Raw genomic sequence first — 15847 nt, 5'->3', positions numbered from 1 at the left:
ACTGCCACTGCCAAGCTGCCAGGCCCTACTCCCTGCTAGTGCAGGTGCTGGTGCAGAACTGGGAGGGCAGAGGGAGACAGTGCCTGGGATGATTCAGTCCAGCCTGCACCTGCGTTCCCCGCCCCGTATGGCTTGTTTCTCCCCCTGCAGTCACTGGGGACATAGGAGGATGCACTTCTGGTCTCTGTCCTTTTCAGGTCCAGTGAATCAGGCATGGCCCCAGCCCTGCCCCCTTGTTTCCCTCCCACACAACGCCTGGAAGGGTGGCTGCTTCAGCATCTGCAGTAGGTAGCTAGGTGGACTGGGGGGGTCAAGGGGACCTGTGCTCGTGGCTGGCTGTACCAGCAAAGCAGTTCAGCCCAGCAATGCCTTGCAGGTCTCTTGGGCCTCCTCTAAGTTGTGGCAGCAGCCCTCACCCAAGGGCAGGGCAGTTCCCAGCACCTCGCTCCACCTCGGAATGCACCCTCCATCCGACATCCGGGAGCCCTCTGCCAGGGCAGGAACGAAGGTGGCCAGCACCTGCTCACAGTCACTTCACAGCTGGTGGGAATCCTCCCTGCCCAGACAGCCCCGCTGCCACGTGGGGACATTTTTCCCAGCTGCAGCACCCCATCCATAACGACACCGTCCTCCCCCACCGGTATGACAGCAGCAAAATTCCCTTCTTCCCTTGAGTGCAGCCAACTGCTGCTGCGTTTCTTCCTTTAATCCCAATGTGTTCAATCTTTCAATCAAGCTGGAAAAGGAGAGGAACTGCTAAAATGACCCTAGGTATTCACTGCCGCCTGAGACCACACGGCATGGTCCACCTCGATGGCGACACACTGTCCCGGCCCCACAGCATCTGACCTCAGGGGGCCTGCACGGCCACAGCCTTGCTGCCATGCCCACTCCCTGCCCATGGCTTTTACTGCCCTGGTGCTTCTGGGGAAAAGAGGCAGAAGGTATCCAAAGCCTCACAGCTCACGGGGTTTGCCACACTGGCCTCCAAGCAGCCATGGTGCACCCAGGGCAGTGCAGGTGACAGGGGGAGACTTTGGTTGTCCTGTCTCAGTGTCTGCTCAGGTGAACCATATCTGTGTTTCAGTGCTTTCCAGCGCTGAATCAGGGAACGGGAGCCAGGGCTAGCACGTGGCAGGAGTCCCACAGGGCCCACACAAACCACTCTGACCCAAGCCAGGCTCTGTGCCGGCTCTTGTTGGGGCAGAAGGTCACAGGGGCCTTGAGCTCTCGTTTCAGGTTTCTCTTTACCTCAGGGGTGCACAAGTCTAGAGAGTTCAACTCCGTACTTGCATCCCACTAGGACACCGCAGGGCCTGCTTGCTGTCTGAGCAAGAGGCATTGGCCATGCAGGGCCCAGGTGGCTCGTGAGTCCATGTGGACTGTGCCTGTCAAAAAATACCACCCAGACCATGAAGGCCAGGGAAGCAAGTGCAAGTGCTGGCTCCAGGCAGAGGCACTTCTGGTCCAGCCCAGATGGAAGAGTCCAAGTAGGGGCAATGACAGAGCTTGGAAATCAAGTGTGCTGCACTCCCTGCTGTAGTGGGGCTGATTTCTTTCCAGTTGAGGTAGAAAACATAGTCAAACTGTGTATAAAGGACTGCTCCTGCCCACTCCACGGTGATCTTCCTCCTTGTCATTGTCTTTCCCATCCCTGCAGCTCCCAGCAGCACAGTGGTGTGTGGCGCTTGTCCTTCTTCATGAGGTTGAAACAGCCGTGCCATAGTAACAGCAGCGTTAGCTTGCTTGTTGCCTGAGGCTGCATGTGTGTGGCTTACACTTGTGGTTTCCTGAACTACTCTTAGAGTACTGCAATGCCAGGGGACATCTGTTTGACACCATGGTTAAGGAGAACTGCCGAAAGCTGAGGCAGGGCTTGTGTGGAGCCAGCCTCAAGAAACTGGAGAGGAATAGAGGGATGTTGTCCGAGTAGGCAGAGCTGGGGCTCAGAAGGCCCAACCAAGGCCCCTTTGGAGTTTAATGTGTTGAGGGATGTGAAGGAGAGCAAGCAGGGCTTCCTTAAATCCATCAATAACCAAAGGAGGAGAAGGGAAGTTGTGGGCCCCCTGCTGACTGGGAAAAGGGCCCTGGTGACAAAGCATACAGAAAAGGCAGAGATCCTGAATGCTGCTTTGCTGCAGTCTTTCCCATGAAGACTGGCCCTCTGCACATCCCAGGCCCTGGAGAGCAGGGAGAAAGCCTCAAGAGAGGACGACTTTTCCTCGGTGGAGGAGGATGGACTTAGGGATCACTGAAGCAAACTGGACATCCACAAGTCCATGCACCCTCATGGCATGCCCCCAGGGGTGCTGACGAGCTGGCCAAGGTCCTTGCTAGGCCCCTCTCAGTCCTCTTTGGAAGGTGCTGGAGATCAGGAGAGGTGCCTGAGGCCTGGAAGAGAGCCAATGCCACTCCAGTCTTCCAAGAGGGCAAGAAGCAGGGTGCAGGGAAGTACACGCTGGGCAGCCTCACCTCGATCCCTGCCAAGGTGATGGAGCAGCTCATCCTGGACGCCATTGACAAGCATGTGGACGTTAAGAAGGGGATCCAGAGTAGCGAGCATGGATTCCCAAAGGGGGAAATCGTGCTTAACCAACGTGAGAGCCTTCTAGGATGGGACGCCTGGCTGGGTAGATGAGGGGAGAGCAGGGCAAGTTGTCTCCCTTGACTTGAGCAAGGCTTTGGACACTGTCTCCCATCACGTCCTCACAGGCAAGCTGAGGAAGTGTGGGTTAGATGGGCAGACAGTGAGGTGGCTTGAAAACTGGCTGTCTGGCAGAGCTCAGAGGGTTGTGATGAGCAGCACAAAGTCTCGTTGGAGGCCTGTAGCTAGCGGTGTCTGCCAGGGGTCCCTGCTGGGTCCAGTATTGTTCATCTTATTCCTCAGTGACGTGGATGAAGGGACAGAGTGCACCCACAGCAAGTGTGCTGATGATCAAAAACCAGGAGGAGTGGCTGATAGCCCAGAGTGCTGTGCTGCCCTTCCGAGCGAGCTTGACAGTCTGGGGAGATGGGCAGAGGGGAACCTCATGAAGCTGAATCAAGGGAAGTGCAGAGGCCTGCCCCTGGGGAGGAATACCCGCTGCAGCAGTAGAGGGTGGTGGCTGACCTGCTGGAAAGCAGCCGTGCAGAGAAGGACCTGGGAGGCCTGGTGGACAACAAGCTGACCGTGAGCCAGCACCGTGCCCTTGTGGCCAAGAAGGCCAAGGGTATGCTGGGCTGCATTAGGCAGAGTGTTGTCAGCAGGTGGAGGGAGGTGATCCTGTGCCTCTGCTGAGCCCTGTGGGAGGCGTCGTCTGGAGTGCTGTGTGCAGTTCTGGGCTCCCCGAGACAAGAGAGACATGGAGCTCCTGGAGTGAGTGCAGCAAAGGGCTCCTAAGATGCTGAAGGAATGGGAATATGTATCATACAAGGAAAAGCTGAGAGAGCTAGGCCTGTTCATGGTGGAGAAGAGAAGCCTGAGGGGGGGGGTCTGTATTGATGGGTATAAATATGTGAAGGGAGTGTGTGAAGAGGATGGGGCCAGAGTGCTTTCAGTGGTACCCAATGATGCCCCCAATCAAGGAGACAAAGCATCTGCCCTGCTCTCCCAGATGGGGGCTTTTACTAGGTGGCAGGCAGGAAGGCAGACCATAGCCTCCCTCCAAGGCATCTCCAATTGTCACACTATTGTCCTGCCCTTGTGTTTGGGCTGCAGGCCTGCCTTACAGCAAGGGAAACCTCCAGTGAGGAGAGGAAGCCTGCCAGCTGCTCCACCACTGCTGCATTGGGCAGCGCTGCCCATGCTTGGCCCTTTCTATAGAGCAGCGCTCGCTCCACTGCAGTCCCTGCCATGGGCAGTGTGCACCACCAGCGATGGCAAATGTCGACCTGGTGCAGCGCTGCTCTGGGGCGGGTGAGGGCAACAGTGGTCAGAGCGCCGTGCGTGGTGACATCCCAGTGTAGGACAGTGCGGGCGAAAGACCTGCAGCAGCAATAGCAATTAACTGGAGCCGTGTGAGGCCGGCAGGAGAGTTACTGGCTATGTGCAACAGAGCTCACGCTGAGCAGGACATGCTCCTTGTCCACCCCAGCCACCCCCGGGATATAGCAGTGTGCCCAAAGGCCTCACCTTGGGGCCGAGGCTCCAAACATTTTTTTATTTTTTTAATAGAAGAGAGAAATGCACAGTGGAAGCACAAACTCAGGCAGCACCTGGAGGGCTGCGCAGGAGGGATGATGGAGGCACATCTCCATGGTGCCCATAGTCCCTGGCCGGCCCAAGTGGGCGGTTAATGAGACAGGCGATGCCCGCTGTGGCTGGCCTGTGGCTGCGTGGGGGCAGATCCCCATGGCACCGTGTGTGTCCTCAGGGACTGCTCCAGTGTGGCCCTGCCATGCTCACAGCAATGTCCCGGGGCCACTGACACCAACATCGTCGTAGCCCATGTCTCGGGGCGCTGAAGCTGGTGCATCTGTCGCGGCTCCCGGCAGCTCTGGGTGGCTCAGCGAGGGCCGGCTCCCCTCTGCAGACAGCATGGCCGGTGCCTCTAGGGGCCGTTTCATCCCCCGTCTGCCAGGTCCAGGCCCAGGGCTCCACTTGTGCCCAGGCACTGCACACTGCCACAGAAGTGCATGGGGGAGCCGCCTCTCCCGGCCAGACAGCACGGTGCTGGGAACAGCAGCGCTGCTGTGTGGGCTGCGGCGCCTCTTACCTCCCAGTGCCGCTGGCTCGGCGACATCTCCATTGCTCAGTCCCGGAGCAGTGGCCTCTCCTGAGTACACCATGGCTGCAGCATCATCGTACCCATTTGGGGAGGGTTATGCCAGAGCAGTGCAGGGGTGTCTGCAACAGACAGGACAGTGAAACCCAGGCTGGGGCAGGCGTTGCGTTGTGCCAGCCCCCACTGGCCATGGACCTGGGGCTGCCGATGTTGGGGCCCTCTGTGTGGGGCTGCCAGCTCTCGGATGGAGCCAGCAGCCCTGAGGCTAGTCCTCAGCCATGAATGCCAGGCCAGAAAATAACCGAGGGCCACACAGCCGTGCTGCCCACGCACCACGTGAGACCACCAGCTGCATCAGAGGGCTGTGTTGGTGGGATGATGGAGGCAGATCTCCACAGTGCCCGTAGGCCCTGGCAGGCCTGAGTGGGTGGTCAATCAGGCAGCCAACGCCCTCCGAGGCTGGGCCGTGGCTGCGTGGGGGCAGAGCCCCATGGCACCACGTGCATCCCCAGGGACTGCTGCAGCGTGGCCCCATCGTGCTCACAGCGATGTCCCGGGGCTGCTGACGCCAACGTCGCCGTAGCCCATGTCCCCAGGCGCTGAGGCTAGGGCGTTTGTCACAGCTCTTGGCAGCTCCAGGTGGCTCAGCGAGGGTGGGCTCCCCACTGGGGTCAGCAAGGGCAGTTTCTGTAGTGGCTGTTTCATCCCCTGGCTGCCAGGACCCGCCTGGGGATCCCCCCCCATGCCCACACGCTGCCCACCACTGCGGCACAGCGCGGGGAAGCTGCCTCTCCTGGTGGGATGGCACGGTGCTGGGAACAGCAGCACTGCCACGCAGGCTGTGGTGCCTCTTACCTCCCAGCCCCGCTGCCTCGGAGACACCTTCCTTGCTCGGCCCCTGAGCAGGGGCCACTCCAGGGCGCAGCGTGGCCGCGGCATCATTGTACCCATCTGGGAGGTCATGCCTAGGCAGGGGTGTCTGCGACAGATGGTCAGTGAAATAAAGGCGGGGGCAGGGGCCGCGTTGTGCCAGCCCCCGCTGGCTGTGGAACTGGGGGTGCCAACGTTGGGGCCTGCTGCATGGGGCTGCCAGCTCTCGAATGGAGCCAGCAGCCCAAGACTTGTCCCCAGCCACAAGTGCCAGGCCAGAAAATAACCGAGGGCCACATGGCCATGCTGCCAAGGCACCATGTGAGGCCCCTGCTGGCACCAGCTGCCTCAGAGGGCTGCAGCTCTGGGCACACGGCAGCACGGTCCTGTGCCCCGGCCCCGTACCTGCTGCTGTCCCGGGGCTGGTGGCCTCCACATTGTGGAAGGTGCAACATGGCAGCTTCATCACTGAGCCCTCCGACGGGGAGCCTGGAGGATGGGGCGTTAGGGGAGGCTGCCTGGACCCATGGCCTGGCCAGCACCCTGGGCAGGACAGCCTTGCCACACAGCGGTGACTGTGGAGGGCCAGGAGATGCCTCTGCGCTGCAGCTCCCCACGGCCTGCACGTGGCCGGGCTCCCAGCCCAGCTGCTGCAGCGGGTGCGTGGGGGCCTCAGTACAGGGACCTCCCTCCCCACGGAGAGGCACTGGGCTGAGCCGGGCTGGCCAGGGAGGGGCTGTTGGGAGTCATGGCCTGCCAGGCCATTGCAGCCCTCTGCCTCCCGCATCCCTCTGCCTCCCCACACCCCTGGGGGGTGCCACAAGCCAGCCCACAGCCTCCATGCCCCGTCCCTGCCCAGGGCACCCCTGTCCCCACTGCCCGTCTCCCAGTGCCTCCCTCTGCAGCCTTTTCCCCGTGCTCCGTGCTCTTATGAGAGCAGACAACACTGGCATCGGTGCTGAGTGTGCGGCCCTGGCCATGGGGCAGTCTGTGGGTGCAGGCAGACAGGAGAGATTCGTTGCCTGAACACTTGAAGCTCCTGTCCCAGGGTGCATGCACCTGAGACACTGGGCACCTCCTGGTACTCCGGTGTCAGGGTGTAGTCGAGCTCCTCATAGACGGCCTCAGAGATTGCATCCGTGGCTCTGCCAGGGCCTAGAAAGCAAGGGCAGCCGTAACCCCAGGCCGTGGGCACAGAATGTGGGATGGTGGGGGTCACCAGCTGTGCCCGCGATAACCCTGTGGCCCAGCTCCACTGCTCTGCCCCATCCTCTGAGTGGCTCTGGCACCCCTGCCTGGCCCTCGTGCTGCCCTGGGTCCTGCCCCTGCTCGGCACTGGCCTCCTGGCCTCTACTGCCACACCCACCTCCAGCCTGTGCAGCTGGGCCGCCCCATGGCCAGGCAGTCCCAGGAACCATCAGCAGCCCCCAGCCCTGACTGGCTCTGCCCTGGTGCCTCATCCTGGTAGCTTCAGCCCCAGAGACCCCCGACATGACCTACCTCTGTGCCGAGCCATGGTGCGCCTTGGCTGCACGGCGAGGGCCCCCAGGGCCAGGCGGAGTAGGGTCCCCAGGATGATGCAGAAGATGACGGGCACTGGCATGGCCCCAGCACCCGCTGTGGGGCTCCTGTGGGCACCTGCGACAACACCAACACGCGGCAGAGCTGGAGGGAGGCTGAGGACCCTGTCCCATGCTGCATCACTGTGGATGCACGGGGGGTGCAGAGGAGTGGCAGGAGGGACAGGGAGGCCAAGGAGGGCACCCCTGTGCCTGGGGGCCAACCCCTGCATGAGGCCGAGGGGTATCAGTGCCCGGGCAGCTGGGATCTCCTTGCCAGAGCTGCTCCCCCTCCACTGGGCTGTGCTGGTTGGAGCTGGAGGGTCCCTGGGGCCACCGTGCTGCTCTGCGCGGGAAGAGGTACCTATGCCGTCTGTGCCATCTGGGCGGCTGGTTGCCATGGCTGATGTGGGAGTCCCTCTGGTGCCGCCAGGCTCCCCATCACACATGGTGTGAATATCCCCGAGGGAGTCGCAGGGCTGCAGCTGCCAGGGTGCCGAGGGGCAGTGCCAGAGGGAGTCGGTCCCCAGCCCACACTGCACCCAGGCCAGCCATGCGGGGCCCAAGCCCTGTGTGCCTGCGGGGGCAGATGCCAGCCGGCCTGTGGCCCTTCAGCCCCACTGCCGGCACACCACGGCAGCTGTGGCGAGGCTGGTGATGTTGGCGCACACGCTGCCCCACGTCCCGTTGTGGAAGACCTCCAGGCGCTCGGTGCAGCTGCTGCCGCCCGCCAGCTGCAGGACTGTGAGCTCTGCAAGGGGGCAGCATGGTGCAGGTGCACGGCTCAGGCGGGCGTGGGCAGACACCGCCACTGTCCTGGCCACTCCGCCCACCTCCCTGGGGCACTAAGAGAAGCACCCCAAGGAGCGGACACCTCGAGGCAGTGGGGCAAAGGTGCTCTCCCCCCCCCCCCCCCGCCCAGGACTGCTCAGGGTGTGGGGAGATGATCAGGGTGGTTAGCCCCACAGTATGGGGGAGCTGCCTCTCCTGATGGGAAGGCACGGTGCTGGGAACAGCAGCACTGCCACGCAGGCTGTGGTGCCTCGTACCTCCCAGCCCTGCTGCCTCGGAGACCTTCCTTGCTCGGCCCCTGACCGGGGGCCGCTCCGGGGTGCAGCGTGGCCACGGCATCATTGTACCCATCTAGGATGTAGTCCCTGGGCAGGGCAGGAGTGTCTGTCCATGCAGTAGAGGGTGGTGGCTGACCTGCTGGAAAGCAGCCATGCAGAGAAGGACCTGGGAGGCCTGGTGGACAACAAGCTGACCGTGAGCCAGTACTGTGCCCTTGTGGCCAAGAAGGCCAAGGGTATGCTGGGCTGCATTAGGCAGAGTGTTGTCAGCAGGTGGAGGGAGGTGATCCTTTGCCTCTACTGGGCCCTGGGGAGGCCACGTCTGGAGTGCTATGTGCAGTTCTGGGCTCCTCAAGATGAGAGAGACATGGAGCTCCTGGAGTGAGTGCAGCAAAGGGCTCCTAAGATGCTGAAGGGACGAGAGCATGTGTCATGTGAGGAAAGGCTGAGAGAGCTGGGCCTGTTCATGGTGGAGGAGGGAAGCCTGAGTGGGGGGATTTTTATTGATTAGTATAACTATGTGAAGGGAGTGTGTGAAGAGGATGGGGCCAGACTCTTTTCACTGGTGCCCAGTGATGCCTCCAATCAAGGAGACAAAGCATCTGCCCTGCTCTCCCAGATGGGGGCTTTGCTTGTTGGCAGGCAGGAAGGCAGACCATAGCCTCCCTCCAAGACATCTCCACTTGTCACACTATTGTCCTGCCCTTGTGTTTGGGCTGCAGGCCTGCCTTACAGCAAGGGAAACCTCCAGTGAGGAGAGGAAGCCTGCCAGCTACTCCACCACTGCTGCATCGGGCGGCGCTGCCAATGCTTGGCTCTTTCCACAGAGCAGCACTCGCTCTATGGCAGTCCCTGACATGGGCAGTGTGCACCACCAGCAGTGGTGAATGTCAAGCTGGTGCCGCGCTGCTCTGGGGCAGGTGTGGGTCACAGTAGCTGGGGCCCTGTGCAGGGCAACATCCCCGTGTAGGATAGCGTGGGCAAAAGACCCACGGCAGCAACAGTGATTAACTGGAGCCGTGCAAGGCCGGCAGGAGAGTTCCTGTCTCTGTGCAACAGGGCTCATGCTGAGCAGGACATGCTCCGTTTCTGCCCCAGCCACCCCTGGTGATACGGCAATGTGCCCAAAGCCTTCACCTTGGGGCTAAGGCTCCAAATATTCTTTTATTTGTATTTTTATTTAATAGAAAAGAGAGAAATGCACAGTGGAAGCACAGACAAATTCAGGCAGTGCCTGGAGGGCTGCGTGGGAAGGATGATGGAGGCATATCTCCATGGTGCCCATAGTCCCTGGCCGGCCCGAGTGGGCGGTTAATCAGATAGACGATGCCCGCCGTGACTGGCCTGTGGCTGCGTGGGGGCAGAGCTCCATGGCACCACGCGTGTCCTCAGGGACTGCTGCAGTGTGGCCCTGCCGTCCTCACAGCTATGTCCCGGGGCCGCTGGCACCAACATCGTCATAGCCCGCATACTGGGGCGCTGAGGCCGGTGCATCTGTCCCGGCTCCCGGCAGATCCAAGTGGCTCAGCGAGGATGGACTCCGCACTGGGGACAGCATGGCTGGTGCCTCTAGGGGCCGTTTCATCCCCCGGCTGCCAGGCCAGGGCCAGGGCTCCCCCTGTGCCCAGGCACTGCCCACCACCGTGGTAGAGCATGGGGGAGCCGCCTCTCCCAGCGGGATGGCACAGCGCTGGGAAGGGCAGTGCTGCTGTGTGGGCTGCGGCACCTCTTACCTCCCAGTGCTGCCACCTCGGAGACATCTCCATCGCTTTCGCTCAGCCCCGGAGCAGCAACCTCTCCCAGGTGCAGCACGGCCGTGGCATCGTCGTACCCATTCAAGGGGTCGTGTCTGGGCAGTGCAGGGGTGTCTGCGACAGACAGGGCAGTGAAATGAAGTTCCAGGGCAGGGGTCGTGTAGTGCCAGCCCCCACTGGCCACGGAGCTGGGGGTGCCGACATGGGGGCCAGCTGCATTGGGATGCCAGCTCTCGGATGGAGTCAGCAGCCAGGAGGCGCGGCCCCAGCTTTGAGTGCCGGCCCAGAAAATAACTGAGCGCCACGTGGCCATGCTGCCCAGGCACGATGTGAGTCCCCTGCTGGCACCGGCTGCGGCGCGAGGGCTGCGGCTCTGCACCCCAGCCCTGTACTTGCTGCTGTCGTGGGGCTGCTGGCCTCCACGCTGTCACTGGTGTAATATGAGAGCTTTGTCACTGAGCCATCTGAAGGTGAGTCTGAGCGATGGGGCATTAGGGGAGGCTTCCCAGCCTCAAAGGCTGGCCAGCACCCTGGGCAGGACAGCCTCGCCACACAGCGGGGACTGTGAGGGGTCAGGATACAGCCCTGCTCTGCAGCTTCCCATGGTCAGCACGTGGCCGGGCTCTCAGCCCGGCTGCTGCAGCAATGGGTGCGTGAGGGTCTCAGTGCAGAGACCTCCCTCCCCAGGAAGAGGCACCGGGCTGGGCTGGCCTGAGCACGGGAGTCAGGGTGCATGCACCTGAGCCACTGGGCACCTCCTGGTACTCCGGCATCAGAGTGTAGTCGAGCTCCTCATAGACAGCCTCAGAGATTGCGTCCATGGCTCTGCCAGGGCCTGGAAAGCAAGGGCAGCCATAACCCCAGGCTGTGGGAGCAGCACATGGGATGGTGGGGGTCACCAGCTGTGACCTTGATAACCCTGTGGCACAGCCCCACTGCTCTGCCCCATCCTCCGAGCAGCTCTGGTGCCCCTGCCTGGCCTCTGTGCTGCGCCGGGTCCTGCCTTCGCTCAGCACTGGCCTCCTGGCTTCCACTGCCACGCCTGCCCCCAGCCTGTGCAGCCAGGCTGCCCCATGGCCAGGCAGTCCCCAGGGCCATCAGCAGCCCCCAGCCCTGACTGGCTCTGCCCTGACGCCTCGTCCTAGTAGCTTCAGCCCCGGAGACCACCGGCACAACCCACCTCTGTGCTGAGCCATGGCACGCCATGCCTGCACAGCGAGGGTCCCCAGGGCCAGGCAGAGCAGGGTGCCCAGGACGATGCAGAGCATGGTGGGCACTGGCATGGATCCAGCCCCTGCCGCGTGGGTCCTGTGGGCACCTGCGACGACACCGACACGAGCTGCACGGCTGGAGGGAGTCTGGCCATATCCCATGCTGCATCACTGTGGACGCACAGCGGGATGCAGGGGAGTGGCTGGTGGGACAGAGAGGCTGCACCACCCCGAGCTGGAGGATCCCTGGGGCCACCGCGCTGCCCTGTGCAGGCAGAGCTACCTGTGCAGGCTGTGCCATCTGGACAGCTGGTTGCTGTGGCTGATGTGGGAGTTGCTCTGGTACCTCCAGGCTCCCCGTCGCACAAGATGTGGGTGTCCCCAGGGGAGGCGCAGGGCTGCAGCTGCCAGGGTGCCGAGGGGCAGTGCCAGAGGGAGTCGGCCCCCAGCTCGCACTGCACCCAGGCCAGCCACGCGGGGCCTGAGCCCTGTGTGGTTGTGGGTGTAGGTGACAGCCGGCCCCCAGCCCCACAGCCCAGCTGCTGGCACACCACAGCGGCTGTGGCAGGGCTGGTGCCGTTGGCGCACACACTGCCCCACGTCCCATTGTAGAAGACCTCCAGGCGCCCGGTGCAGCTGCTGCCGCCTGCCAGCCGCAGGGCTGTGAGCTCTGCAAGGGGGTAGCATGGGGGCGTAGGCACAGCTCAGGCGGGGCTGGGCAACACCCCTGCTGTCCCGGCCACTCCGCCCACCTCCCCGGGTCACCATGAGAAGCATCCTAAGGAGTGGACACGGCAGGGCAGTGGGGCGAAGGTGCCGTCTCACTCCCCGGACTGCCCAGGGTGTGGGGAGGTGGGCAGGGAGGCCGGTCGGGAGGGCTGATGCCACAACCGGTCCCACAGCCCCTCTGGCCCTGGCCCTGGTGGAGCGCGGTGCTGACCTGAGCAGATGGCTGCCGCACCAGCACCCTTCTTACAGCCACGCTGCCCCGGGGCCAGGGCTGGGGCTGGTGCCGGGGCTGGGCAGTCCCAGAGTGTCGCCTCGGCCCCGGAGCAGGCGCCAGCACCCAGCCACACTGGCCCCGAGCCCCGGCCGTAGCGGGCCGAGCCGGGCACTGCCAGGACCTCGCCGCAGCCCAACTGGTGGCAGACGACAGCGGCGTCCCACAGGTCCCAGGTGTCCTCGCAGACGCGGCTCCAGGTCCCCTGCACGTAGACCTCCACTCTCCCAGCACAGCGCCCAGGGCCACTCACCAGCCGGACGCGCTGGCTCCCTGCAGCCAGAGACAGCCCGGGATGGGGCAGCTGCTCGGGCCCCCACAGTGCCCCGGGGCCCTTCCTGGCACACTCACCCGAGCACACAACTGCCGCTTCCTCGGCATGGTCCGGCGGCACGGCGCTGGGCAGCGTGGAGTTGCACTGGGCCAGGCGAGCCTCCGTGCCCACACACCGGAGCCCGCTCAGCCCCAGGGGGCTCGAGCCTGGCCCCAGCACTGGGGCAGCATAGGCCTTCTGCACCGTGCCGCACCGGAGCTGCCGGCACACCACGCTTGCACTGCTGGCATCCCACTGCTGTGCCAGGACTCGGCCCCAGGCCCCACCCAGGGCCACCTCCAGGTGTCCGTCACAGCGGCTCTCCCCATCCACCAGCCGCAGGGGTTCCGTGCCACCTGTCCCCACACAGAGGGGAAATGTCCTGAGGCTCTTTGGGGACCGCGGGGTGCCAAGGAGTCCCACAGGATGCTGGGGGACAGCATGGCCCCACTGCCCTCCTCCTGCCCATGTGCCTGCTGCCCTATGCCTGGGCTCAGCCCTCCTCCTGCCCTGACATGGCGCTGCTTCCCCAGATGGGCCCTGTGCCCCACAGCTCCTGGTGGCAGTAGGGGGAGTGGGGTACCCTTCCTTTTTGGGGTGCTGGGTCCCCTCCCCCCAGGAAGCCCTTGTGGCTGGCACCACCTGCCCCACACGCACCTGAGCAATTGACTGCAGCAGCGTGGTCCGGCGAGCAGGCGGGGGTCCCCAGCACCGTGGCAGGGCACTCTCCCAGGTGGGACTCAGTCCCACTGCAGTGAAACGTGTCCTGCCACAGCGGGCTGCTCCCTGTCCCAAAACACCCTCTGTGGGGCACGGAGGCGGCAAAGCCGCAGCCGAGGTGGTGGCAGAGCACCTGGGCATCGGGCATGTCCCAGCCGGCATCGCAGAGGGAGCCCCAGGTGCCGCGTGCCTCCAGCTCCACCCTCCCTGTGCACTCTGTGCTGCCGTTCACCAGCCTGAAGCCTGTGTAGGCTGGGAGGGAGAAAAGGGTGCTGGAGATGAAGGCCTCATGTCCCGTGCTCTGCAATGGTGGGGGCGTGCAGGCATGGCAGCCCTCTGCCTCCCACACCCTGCTGCCTTCCCTCACCCCTGGGGGCTGCCACAAGCCAGCCCGCAGCCTCCCTGCCCCGTCCCTGCCCTGGGCACTCCTGTCCCCGCTGCTCGTCTCCCCATGCCCCCCGCTGCAGCCTCTGCCCCACACCCCACGCTCTTACGAGAGCAGATGACGCCAGCGTCACTGCTGTGTGTGCAGCCCTGGCTGTGGGGCAGCCTGCGGGCACAGGCAGACAGGAGGGATTCATTGCCTGCACACTCAAAGCCCCCGTCCCAGATGGGCCCAGCTCCTGCCCCAAAGCGTGCCGCCCCAGTGATGGCCAGAGCTGCTCCGCAACCCAGCTCCTTGCAGATGACGTGGGCGGTGTTGAGGTCCACGTGGGCCTTGCAGAGGGTGGCCCAGCCTCGGCCCTGCCTGACCTCCACGCGGCCCGAGCAGGCGCCGTCCCCGCCGACCAGCCGCACAAACCCTGCCGGAGGAGAGAGTCTGGGGTCTCTTGGGGGTCTGTGGAACACGCTGGGGGCTTGCAGGGGGGCTGCCCCCATAACCCTAGTGCTGGCATAGTGGGGCCTGAGTGCGAGGCAGCCTGGAGGGACCCCATGGCTCTTACCTTGGCAGACCACACCAACATCCCAGTCATGGCGGCCAGGGTATGGCCCCCATCCCGGGACAGTGCATTCCCAGAGTGCAGACTCATCCCCGCGACAGTCCACAAGAGCCAGTTGAATAGGTCCAGACCCTCTCCCAAAGTGGGTCGAGTCATGGGCGCTTTTGGCCGAGCCACAGCCCAGCTGCTGACACACCACCTCGGCATCCTCCATGTCCCATATGTCATCTGCCACCGTTCCCCACTGGCCCCGCAGCTTCACCTCCACTCTGCCTGCACAGGGACCACCTCCATTCACCAGCCTGAGCTCCACAGCATCTGTATTAGAGGTGCCCTCAGGGCATGAGGGTGCTGCACTCCAGCTCTACTCTTGTACCCCATCTGTGCCTGGGCAGGCCCCAGTGGGGAGGCCCTGGGCATAGCCATGCCATCTCCAAACTGCGCACAGCCAAGGGTCTGCTCCCTGGCAGAGTATCCTGATCCCTCACCTGAGCACGTCACCCCAACATCTGTGTCATGGCCACAGTAGTGCTGGCCCCAGCCGTAGTGGGGACAGTGGTGGAGTGCTGTCTCAGTGCCACGACATAGAAAAGGTTGCAGCCAAATCCGGCCAGCCCCTGCCCCGAACGGCATGTATGGGGAAGTCCTTGCCACGGTGCCACATCCCAGCTGCCTGCAGACCACGGAGGCCCCACGGACATCCCAGAGGAAGTCATAGCTGCACACGGTGCCCCACTGGCCCTCGTGCTTCACCTCCACCCGACCGGCGCAGCGGCTGCCTCCGTTAACCAGTCGCAGCTCCCCGGTGCCTGTGGGTGCCCATGTGGGACCATAAAGGAGGACATGGAGTCCCAGCATGGTGTCAGTGTTGTCTGGTGTAGCATGCCCTGCCAGGCTGGCCAGGGAGCTCTGTCCCACAGCTGTTCCCTGCCCTGATGGCCTCCACTCCCCACTGCGGGCCTGGCTTTTGGACCCTGGCATATGGCTGTGTGGGTGGAAAAGCCTTGGGTGCACTGCAGGACACCAGGTGTGAAGAAAGGTAGGGCCATATCCAGACCTTGAATGTCCAGCACCCGATGCAAGGTGAACACAGCAGAGGACATGTCCTGCCACATGTGCTCAGTGTTTGGCCCCACTGCAAAAACCCTGTCCCCAGCACAGTGCAGGCACCGTGGGCCCCTGTGGGCTGCCCAGGTGGTGTGCCTCCACTGGTGCCTCTGAGAAGCCCACCCAGAAGGTCACGCACAGACCCATGGGGGCCACCCCAGCCCCACGGTGGCCTCCCCAACCCCAGGGCTGCCTCCCACTCTCGGCATGAGGGCAGGCAGCTCCAGCCCCGGGGAGCCCGCAGGCACTCACCCCTGCAGAGCTGCACGCACAGCAGCAGTCCCAGTGCGCTGGCAAGGAGCTGGCTGGTAGTGGCCATCCCAAACACCTCCTGCCCCACAGTGCAGCCCCCAGCACCCGCTCGCCTCCTGGGCCACCAGAGGCTGCTGTGGTGGGGAGGGCAATATATAGGCAGAAGCGCAGGTCCCGCTGCCAGGGGAGCCAATCAACGGCATTAGGCACCTTTTGAGACGTTATCAGGAGGGTTATCTCCCATCTGACGGAGCCCCAGCCTCCAATAACCTTCTCCATCCCCGTGCATGCCCATATATGCGTCTCGGCTCCACTTCTGGCATCATGCGCTCCCCACCAGTGGGTGG

General features: G+C 63.5%; 1 protein-coding gene across 1 annotated transcript; it reads right to left on the bottom strand.

Moving 5' to 3' along the window:
- Window positions 1-7743: 7743 nt before the first annotated feature.
- On the bottom strand, window positions 7744-15528 carry LOC135328614 (deleted in malignant brain tumors 1 protein-like; the record flags this gene model as incomplete). The annotated part of the gene is made up of 11 exons (XM_064513494.1): window positions 7744-7883; window positions 9936-10070; window positions 10696-10791; window positions 11514-11837; window positions 12108-12440; window positions 12519-12836; window positions 13138-13452; window positions 13695-14003; window positions 14145-14459; window positions 14630-14950; window positions 15501-15528. Coding segments are annotated over 11 exons (2634 nt in total), but the record flags the coding sequence as incomplete, so codon positions are not given.
- Window positions 15529-15847: the final 319 nt, after the last annotated feature.

This window comes from Dromaius novaehollandiae, chromosome 5 (genome assembly GCF_036370855.1).
Source record: "Dromaius novaehollandiae isolate bDroNov1 chromosome 5, bDroNov1.hap1, whole genome shotgun sequence".
Taxonomy (NCBI): domain Eukaryota; kingdom Metazoa; phylum Chordata; class Aves; order Casuariiformes; family Dromaiidae; genus Dromaius; species Dromaius novaehollandiae.
This window is presented reverse-complemented; position numbering and strand designations above follow the sequence as displayed.